Consider the following 10,903-nt stretch of genomic DNA (forward strand, 5'->3'; position numbering starts at 1 on the left):
AAGGAACTGCGACATTTTTGTTACACTCTGTATAAAGAAAAAATATACACAATTAAAATCTTTATTGCAATAAAAATATAGAACAAAGTATTAATGTTACTATAAACTTATCTTCTTTTTTTTTAATATTCCGGAGTCCTAATTTGAGAATGAATATTGGTATCTCCGAAAACTATACCTTGCTTAATCGCCTATAAACAGAGAGAAATAAATAATTGAAATCATAATCAAAATTTTAATAATATAGTAACAAATATTAACGTTACAATAAACTTTTTTTAAATATTCTGTAATTTACCTAAAACTCCTTTAACTGATTCATGCACGTTGTTCAGTCCTTTCTCCTTTGTAGCACTAAACATAAACCGCTCATTTGTCAAATCGAAAAACACAGTTTATCGATGTGACAAATGGGCAGTTCATGCATAAAAAAACAAATACAATTAAAATTGTAATTCTGATACATTAAAACAAATTATAAATGTAATTGTAATAAGTTACCTTTTTGGGTAATTATTGACAATTACTTACTTTTCACCGATTTCTTTGAAACTTTTTTGTATGGTGTATTTTGATACGTAGATTAATTAATATAAATGAAATAATTGTCGCTCTCTTTTCGTTTACGAGATACAAATTTTTATATATATGAAAATGATGGTTACGGGTACCTCTGTATTAGCCATACGGTGTTGGCGGAACAGAAGTTATGCGCATGCGCCTCTAATGTGGGTTCACGAGACGCGCATGCGTGTATAAAAGTCTTGAATTTCCCACATTATTTTTACATTATTAGCAACAATGGCTACCATGGCTACTACACTATCGTTGTGTGATTTTGAAGACATTCTTGTAGATCGTAACATATTAATTGATTTCTTGGCAACTCATGGGGTATTGCGTACAAGAGTCGTATGCAAGATATGTGGAAATGAATTACTTCTGAACTATGAGAAGTTAAGCCATTTGCATCCAAGCGCGGAATAATCCGCGAGCCGCGACTGGCTGCTATCACCGAGCGCGGAATAATCCTCGAGCCTATTTTCCACGATTTGCGAAATATTCTTTGGTTGCGACAGGCCACGTTTAATCACTTGTGGAAACGTTTCTTCGTTTTTTTGTGAAAATCTTTCAAACTGCCACTATGAGTAAGTGCTGTCAATCCATATTTAAATTTAAAAAATCCAAGTTTAGAAAACAATCTTATTTTATAATTTAATCTAAAATTTAGTTGCTCCAATGGATTTTGAGTCTCCTGATTTGGATTCAAGTATTGAGGTACGACGTCCTAGAAGACGCAGTCGAAGGATTTCGTCAAGTGATGATAGCGAAAATGAACAGTGTGACAGTTGTATAAATCAAGAGTACGTGTGGAAAGCCAAAGATCATACTCCCATTATACATGGGTTTTCAAGTGCGGGTGGTGCAACCGTAAATGCACGAGGTCTGTCGAGAAGGGAGGTTTTGGAACTATTTTTTAACAAGGAGTTAATTACAAAAATAATTACGGAAACAAACAAATATGGCGCAAGCGATGCAGAGTTTATACCTCTTGAAGACGACGAATTAAAAATATTTATTGCTTTAAATATTTTAATGAGTTTAGTTTCTAAGCCCACGATTCAAAGCTCTTGGACTACAGATAAAAGTATAGAAACTCCGTATTTTAAGAATATTATGAACCGGAACCGATTTATTTCTATCTCCAAAAATGTACACTTTTCCAGTACCAATAATCCTAATGACGCACTGATAAAAATTCGAGAAGTTACTCAAATAGTGAAAAAAACTTTCATTCGCATGTATGTCCTAAATAAAAACATTTCCATTGACGAATCACTAATGTCATGTAGAAGTCGTTTGCATTACATACAATTTATTCGTACAAAACGTGCGAGATTTGGTGTCAAGTTTTATAAACTCTGTGATTCAGAATCGCGATATATATACAATTTCAATATATATACAGGAAAAGATAGAACTGATACAGGATCTGCTAGCAGAAATGTTGTAATCAATTTGTTGAAAGAGAGTCAATTATTGCATAAGGGGTATTGCTTATTCATTGATAATTGGTACAGTTCGCCAACATTATATCGAGAATTATATAATATGAAAACAAATATATGTGGAACAGCGCGAACAAATAGGAAAGGAATGCCTCCGGAATTAAAATCATACAAATTACAAAAGGGAGAAGCTGTTATATTTTGTACAAAAGAGATAGTGTCGATAAAGTGAAAAGATAAGAAAGATGTTGTTATACTAACTATTAGGCACGATTTAAATTTTGGTGAAACAGGGAAACGAAACCAATACACTGGACAAAAGAGTTTAAAACCAACTGCAGTAATAGATTACAATCAATATATGGGTGGAATTGATGTTGGCGACCAAATATTCAGTAAATTTCACACAATGCGAAGATGTAAAAAAGCCTATAAAAAAATATTTTTTTATTTTATTGACATGATGTTGAACAGTTACATACTTTTTAAAAATCATAAGAAAGATCGAGCGTTTCACGTTAAACAGCTATTAGCTGAAGAAATTATTGATAAATATTTAGCCAAAACAAATATAAATAATGCACCTGTCAATAATTCCATTACGCGATTTACTGGTAGGCATTTTCCTGTACGGATACCTGCAACTCTAGCAAAAGGAAATAGAACATCAAAACGATGCGTTGTATGCTTAAGTAAGTCAATTTGAAGAGAGACAGTCTTTAAATGCCATGTTTGTGATAAAGCTTTGGTGAGGATGTGGATGATGATGGTAGTGACGGAAAGTAATAAACTGGGTGAAATTTGGTGCCGTTTATTCGAGCTGTAACAAGCCTAGCGATGTCCGCGTGTCCGCTCGTTACGCCTCTCAAAATCAGACTAACTTTTTTCTTTCATTCACACACTGACGCATTCTCCACAGTCATTCTCTTCTCTTTCTCATTGATTTGCTTGCACTCTAAACTCTACGCAACACTCGATACACACTTCCAAACATCCTCTCGAACTTTATACACTCCGCTAACATTCAATCATTCATTCCAAATCTTAATCTAAACATTCGACGGCAACGTGGCGTCGGTCTGTCGCCGCCACAAAGCATTATGTATTGACTACTTTAAAGAATTTCACGAAAATTAATTTATTTAAATTTTCATTTTAATTTAAATAATTTTATTCTATGTATAAAAAAATATTTGTTTTTCCTTTATGTAAAAAAAATGTAAAATCCAATATTTCCGATATAACACTGTGTATCAATCGTTTTAAACAGTACATAATTTGGATACCCGTTACTGCAGATACGGTCAACCACGCGCGGATATACAAGTCAGTCCTCAGTTGAACGTCGCGTCGCTGATGTTTCAACGCGGCAGCTGATGATGCAAATGGGTTAATATTTTCATGCAGGAAAACCGGATATATAACAAATGCTCACAAGAAACGTATGAAAATACAATGTAATTTTTATTTGAGTGTCGGAAAAGACACGTGCTTCGGCAATTCCAATTTAAACATAGAAACTGCATGTGGCTTTATTGCATACTTTTTATTGACGAAGTCACCCCATCAACAATTGTTTAAGAACGAACTAAATTTATGCGATAAAACTATTGTAGACTGATTAAACTTTTGTCAAGAAGTAAGTATTTCATAAATACGCAATTAAAAACATTATATATTTAAAAATTTGAGATGTATTGCAATTATAGGTGTGCATATATTTTGTGGAAAAAAATTCGCAAAAATTAGGAGGGCCAGGAGTAATTGTTGAAATTGATGAGGCAAAAATTGGCCATAGGAAATATAATAGGGGTCGCATTGTTGAGGGCAATTGGATTTTTGGAGGAATCGAAAGAGACTCCAAAAAATGTTTTTTGGTTCCTGTTCCTAACAGAAGCCAGGAAACATTACTAGACGTAATAAAGAAATGGATTTTACTCGGAACGACCATCATATCCGATTGTTGGACATCGTATAAATGTTTGGAAAACAACAACTTCCAACATTTAACGGTGAACCACAGCCTAAATTTCGTGAATCCGGAGTCAAGTATATTTTTCATGTAGGCCCATAAAACGAATTAATTAGTATTTTAATTATTAATAATAAATACAATATATTTAAAAAATATCTTTAGGCGCGCGTACATAAAATATAAAACGTTTGTGGCGAGACGTTCGTAGCAGCATTCCGCGATACGGAGCGCGTGATTATCATATGGAGGGATACATTGCAGAATATATTCTTAAAAGAATTTTTTCGCATAAAGACAGAATCTCAAATTTCTTTATATTAATTGCTGAATTTCATCCACCGATGACAGAGGAAATTGGAAAACCCAGCAAGGAAAGCAGTAGCCAAGAAATGAATTAATATGTTACACAAAACGGTCCTTTTCAGGGCCACCATATATTTTAACGTAGAAACGCACAATATCCAACATTTATCTCAATTTAAATAGTACATCCTTTTATGTCGCGATCCCCTAAACAGGGTATGGGGTGCAACCCTCGCGCACACCGGGGGCCCGGGGGCAGAGCCTGATATAGAGGCAAAGTTCAACTTGGAAAATGCTATCTACGCTAGGTGGTCTGCCATGGAAAAGGGGGATGTTATATTACTTTGCGCGCGAAGCACGTCATGGAGAGAGGTGTGACAAACTTTACCATTGAAATCGATGCCTTCGGTTTCCTAACGAAAGTGCGTACCCCGTTACTCTTTCTTCCGTGGCGCGCTTCACGCGAAAAGTAATATAACATCCCCCTTTTCCATGGCAGACCACCTAGCGTAGATAGTACTTTCCAAGTTGAACTTTGCCTCTGTGTCAGTGGGGGGGCTTCGTCCTCCTCAACCCCCCACCGGGGGCTCTGCCCACGGGCTCCTGGTATGCGTGGGGGCTGCACCCTTACACCCCGCTCAAGGAATCGTAACTAATTGAAGTGGCTCTAAGTGGTGATCGTGGCCGCCTCGTCGGTGGCCGCAATTTCGAGTCTAACCCAGATCTACCCCGATCATTCTTTCGATTCAGTTTTTTAAATAATGTCCCAAAAGATATACAAAAATATGACATCCTACCGGAACCAATGATTGTGCAAGACGCGCATGCGCACACAGTCTAATGTGGCAATACCGTACGACTAATATCGAGGTACCCGCAACCATCATTTTCACACTTATAAAAATTTTTATCTCGAAAACGAAAAGAGAACAGCAATTATTTCGTTTAGATTAATTAATTTACGTATCAAAATACATGCTGTAGCAAAATTTCAAAGAAATCGGTGAGGAGTAAGTAATTGTCAATAATTACCCCTTTTTGAAATTTTTCTGATGAAAGGATAGGTGACAGATCTGTGATACGGAGGACCATGTTTATGGGAATTACAACTGTTTAAAAACTTCGAATTCCGTCTATCAATGGTACACATCGAGGCATTGCAGTTATTAACTGTCACGTATAGTACCGCGTCAACGCCCTTTCTAGCTCTTCGAGTTTCTAGCTCTTCGTTCCTCCATCAACTATGCAAGGATGAAGGAGAGAATTATCCGCTGGCTGTCGACGTAATCCGTTGCCACACGTATGTCGATGACTGCATATTCGGCGCCGACACGGAATCCGTCGTGATTCAAATTCGGGAGCAACTCATCGCCCTTTTGGCCTCGGCTCGGTTCCAGTTGAGCAAATGGGCCAGCAATTCGATAGCCCTCTTACCGGACCACCTCGCTGAATCGGATGGAACCACTCATCATAAATCGTTGACCGAGTCCGATAGTCACAAAGTCCTAGGTATCGCTTGGCAATCAACCAGTGACTCGTTTCGGTTTCAAATAGCTCCGCCAGAAAATCACATCGTCACCAACCGATCTATCCTGTCGATTATCGCGAAATTGTACGACCCTCTCGGGTGGGTCGCTCCCGTGGTCGTCGGCGCGAAGATCCTGTTGCATCAATTGTGGTTGCTAAAACGTGGATGGGACGACTCGCTTCCCTCCGACATTCGTTCGCAGTGGGATAGATTTCAAGAGCAACTGTCGTCCTTGAATCACATCTCGATCTCTCGGTACACTCACTTTGCACCCACTATACGCGATTGTCAGTTGCACGGGTTTGCGGATGCCTCTTCTCTAGCCTACGCAGCTGTTGTTTATCAACGGGTCACAACAAACGACGGGCGCGTCACACTTGCACTATTCGTCGCTAAAACGGAGGTTGCACCCGTTAAAACTGTAGCGACTAGCACTACCATTCCCCCTAGCATAACATTGGGAAGCGGCGCACAGTGGAACAAACCGACATATTTTCTCGACATGGGCCTAAATATAAAAGTTCTAAATTGACATTTCTAATAGCAGCAAATCTTTCATCTAGTTTTGGAGTATAGCAAGATCTCGAAATATTCTTTTAAAATCCACACTAAACTTTATGACGTTAAGGTGAATTTTGCATTGCAGTTTTTTAGTTTTCTACTTTTCCTCTGAAAAGAGCTCTTCAAAATTTTGTATAATTTCCAAACTTTTACACTTTAATTAGTAGATTCTGATCTACAGTTTCACACAAATGCCGTTTCTATCTGATGAGAAAAACGTCTAAACGGAGACCAACATTTCGAAAATTCTTCAAGCTATGATTACGAAAATTGCTCAAAAACGCCCAAGGTCTAATTTACACTAATTTCAACCTTTAATATTAAGGTTTAAAGAATTGAAAAATTTGGCTGCGAATACCTGCGATTCTTCATGTAAATGTAATTTAAACGTGTGCAAATGATAATACTTTGTCAATATTTCCAGTCGTTAGATGGACGCGACTCTCGCTGGCGATTGTCGGGCCCTTGGGTATATAAGGGGTCGCCTGCTGTCGACCCCACTGACCAGTCTTTGCAGACGATCGCGAGAAGAAACGCAATTTTCGAAGCACTGCCTATAATACTTCTATAGATCTCGAAATTTTAGCATAGTTTCAAGTTCTTTTCCAATTAACTTTCTATGTTCAATTTTTCATTCCTTACACTTATCAATTGTATAGCACTTAGTTCTTTGTTCTTTAAGAGTTTATTCTTAGATTTTTATTTAGTTTTTAAATATGAATAAGTTTAAATATAATTTTGATTTGTATCAATTTATTCTTAATTTAAATTGTGCTTTTAACGATCATGTACCAATCCAAAAAAACTTTATCGAGCAATTCTATAAAAGCTTTTCGGAAAAGGACAAAAAAATAGTAAAAGACAAACTGAGAAAGTTTTGTGTCAACTTATATAATAGATGGACTGAAGCAAATCGCAAGAGGAGATATTTCGAAAAGAGTAATAAAAAATGGCTTCAAACGAAGTTGGTTTTTCTCGCAGATACTGAAAAAGTGTCAGACCAAAAGCCTTTTTCCGAATGTTCGGAAAGGCATAAAATGCGCAGAACTAAGAGCCTTACAAATGGTTTTTCAAGCGAAGAACTTATGTTTGCCGCAAAAAGGAATTACTGGCAAGAGGGGAAGCACGATATCGCCAAAATTTTAGACTTTCTTTTGAAAAATCCAGATGAAGCCCTTAAGGTGCGAAACTTTTGCGAAGGAAAGGCTACAAAAACTGAGAAATATACAAAAGAAAAAGCTCTTTCCATTATGACTACATTAAGCCTTTCTAAATCACAGTACAGAATGTTGCAGAATGTCTCCACTGAAGGAGTTGAAAAGCACTTCCCCTCTTACTATTCTATTCAACAAGCGAAAGCTAAATGTTATCCAGAAGCTAGTTCTATTCACGTGACCGAGAGAGGAGCATGTATAAAACTGCAGTGTTTACTTGATCACACAGCGAATCGATTATTTAGGACGTTAGAAGCAAATGTGGAAATAAAAAATAAACTAGTTTTGCGATGGTGCTTCAAGCCAAAGTATTTACAAACAAAAATTTTCAATTGATGGAGATGATGATGATTCTGCCATATTTGTTTCTACTTTGGTTCCGATAAAATTGTTCGACCCACATAATGGAGAAATATTATGGGAAAACCCCAAGCCTTCTTCCACATCTTACTGTAGGCCAATCAAATTCAAATTTTGTAAAGAAACACCAGAAATAATCACCGAAGAAGTCAACAGAATCAATGAAGAAATTTCGTCACTAATCCCAATAAAAGTTGATTCAACTGAAATAAGTCACCAATTAGTAATGACTATGGTAGACGGAAAAGTCTGCAATGTTTTGTCGGAAACGAATTCGTCAATGAGGTGCTACATCTGTAAGGCAACTCCCAAAGAGATGAATAATTTAAAACGGGTCAATGAAAATATTTGCAATGAAGAGTACTATAAATTTGAATTTTCATCTCTGCATGCAAAAATTCGATTTTTCGAATGCCTCTTGCATTTGTCTTATAATCTCGAATTTAAAAAGTGGTCAGCATCAAAGCCAGAATACAAAACAATGCAGGAAAGTAAAAAATTACTTGTTCAAGAAAGGTTTCGTTCTGAGTTGGGTTTAATTGTGGACAAGGTTAAGCAAGGAACTGGTACGTACAACGATGGAAATACTGCCAGAAGATTTTTTAAAAATCCTAAAATTACGTCAGAAATCACTGGAGTTAATGAAAATTTAATTTACAGGTTTGCTGTGGTTCTCCAAGCCATTTCATCTGGGCAAAAAGTTAATGTAGAAAAATTTGCACGCTACTCAACGGAAACTGCGGAATTATTTGTCACTCTTTACCCATGGTATTACATGCCAGCCACCGTTCATAAAGTTTTAATCCATGGCAACAAAATTATTCAAAAAGCCATAGTACCTATCGGGCAACTATCGGAAGAAGCCCAAGAAGCAAGAAATAAAGAATTCCGAAAGTTCCGGGAATTTAAGTCTAGGAAATTTAACAGGGTGACTACAAATGAAGATATATTGAACAATTTACTCATCACATCTGATCCACTGATATCTTCCTTTCGTCCACAATTAATGGAAAAAATGAAACAAGACCTATTTCCAGAAGCATTTCAGCTTTTAACAATAACTCCTATCAATGAAACAAATTTGGGCGAACCTATGGAAACAGAATTAACCTGATACACTTGTTGGATTCGAATGATTTTTAGTAGAGGTACTCTACATTATAAGGGTAAAACGTCTGTAAAGTCTTAATCCAATATCTGCAGCCAATAAGAAGTAATCGCCATGTCCGTTTATTTGCTATGTTCGTTCCACTGTGGCGGCGTGTCGACCGGGGTTTTTCCCGAAGGTTTGTAACGAGGAGTTTTCGCCGAGATTACCCATCTGGAAACCAGATGTATATAGGCCTGCGTTTTAGTGCCAGGTAATTTTTCCGCGCGAAGGACAAGAGTCAAAAGGATAGAGGAGCGGACATTCCTTGGCCGAGACTCGAACCAGCCAGGTCGATGTCGATCTGTCGTTTAGTTTTTGTAACTTGTGTTCACGTCGTATGTTTAACTATTAAAAGAGTGTGGTACGATTACGGAAAGAATTCTTATTTTTGTTACCTACCACTTCGAAACCATGACTATTCTGCGCTTGGAACTCTCGGCGGCATTGTTGTTGAGTCGCCTCCTCGCTGTGATCATTGAGACGCTGAGCTTGGCTTCTCCCTCGTGTTTGTGTTGGACGGACTCGATGGTAACCTTACATTGGCTGGCGAAGCCACCCGTAACTTGGAAGACGTTTGTCGCGAATCGTGTTTCGGAAATACACAATCGTCTTCCACGTGCTCACTGGAAACACGTTCCATCCTCGGAAAACCCAGCCGACTGTGCGTCCTGCGGGCTATTACCCTCTCAAATCATCGCCCACAAATTGTGGTGGGAAGGACCGGCATAGCTTGCCGATGCACCGTCGCTGTGACCTTCGAATGAGGATCCGATGTCACTCGAATCAGTAGCCGAAGCTCGAGCCGTTACGGTCGCACAAACAGTAAACATTGAGGAAGCTTGCGCCCTCTCGTCTCGCTTCTCATCCTGGTCAAAGCTGCTTCGCGTCTCGGCGTTCGTCTTTCAATTCCTGCTGCGAACGTCACGGAGGCCCATCGCACGCTTATCGAGTCTCGACGCGAAAACATCTGCCTCGCCACTCGTCAGGTACATCGGCGTTACGTTGCACCCGGATGAAATCCGTCATGCGAAAGCGTTTTGGATTCGTCGGATACAATCCGAGTTGTTCCCGGACGACATCGCGCAATTAGCAAAAAACTCGCCCATTTTGTGTCGCAGCTTAATCTTATCTCTTAACCCGTTCTGGGATGAAGTCGGCATACTTCGTGTCGGCGACGGTTGCGCAGGGCGGCACTGCCATCTCACACGCGGAACACTGTGATCCTCAAATCTCATTCGCTGGTCGATCTCCTAATTAAACACGCGCACTCGAGGACGTTGCATGTCGGCTCGCAACTCACATTGCACACGCTGCGCCAAGAATATTGGATTTTGAGAGGTCGGCCTTACGTCCGGTCTGTTATACATAAGTGCGTAGTGTGCGCAAGGGAGAACGCGAAAGTCCCCACGCAGATCATGGGGGACTTGCCCGCCATGAGAGTGACATGATCAGCCCGTGCGTTTCTGTATTGCGGCGTTGACTACGCCGGTCCGATCTCCATTAAGAGCTCGCCAGCTCGAGGGGCAAAAGTACGGAAAGCTTATGTCGCGCTGTTCATCTTCCTCACAGTAAAAGCCGTGCACCTCGAGCTGGTCAGCGACTATTCGACTGACGCCATCGTTGCCGCGTTTCGACGATTCTGCGCCCGAAGGGGGCTCCCTGACACAATATACTCAGACAATGGTACCACATTTCGTGGAGCAGATCGCGAGATAACTCACGCATTCCGCGCAGCGACTCGCGACCCCGACATACTGAACTGTCTCGCAACCGATCAAATTAAATGGTCATTCAATCCGCCGT

General features: G+C 39.2%; 2 protein-coding genes across 2 annotated transcripts; both read left to right on the top strand.

Moving 5' to 3' along the window:
- The first annotated feature begins 5,127 nt into the window (after positions 1-5,127).
- Positions 5,128-6,600, top strand: LOC143178261 (uncharacterized). The gene is made up of 6 exons (XM_076376794.1): positions 5,128-5,157; positions 5,272-5,297; positions 5,347-5,398; positions 5,451-6,335; positions 6,379-6,443; positions 6,558-6,600. The coding sequence occupies exons 1-6, from the start codon at positions 5,128-5,130 to the stop codon at positions 6,598-6,600; spliced, it is 1,101 nt and encodes a 366-aa protein (XP_076232909.1).
- A 2,911-nt stretch (positions 6,601-9,511) lies between these two features.
- Positions 9,512-9,829, top strand: LOC143178262 (uncharacterized). Its single transcript, XM_076376796.1, has one exon. It carries the CDS (start codon positions 9,512-9,514, stop codon positions 9,827-9,829), a length of 318 nt encoding a protein of 105 aa, XP_076232911.1.
- The last annotated feature ends 1,074 nt before the right edge of the window (positions 9,830-10,903 follow it).

The sequence above is a fragment of the Calliopsis andreniformis genome, chromosome 4 (genome assembly GCF_051401765.1).
Source record: "Calliopsis andreniformis isolate RMS-2024a chromosome 4, iyCalAndr_principal, whole genome shotgun sequence".
Classification (NCBI taxonomy): Eukaryota; Metazoa; Arthropoda; class Insecta; order Hymenoptera; family Andrenidae; genus Calliopsis; species Calliopsis andreniformis.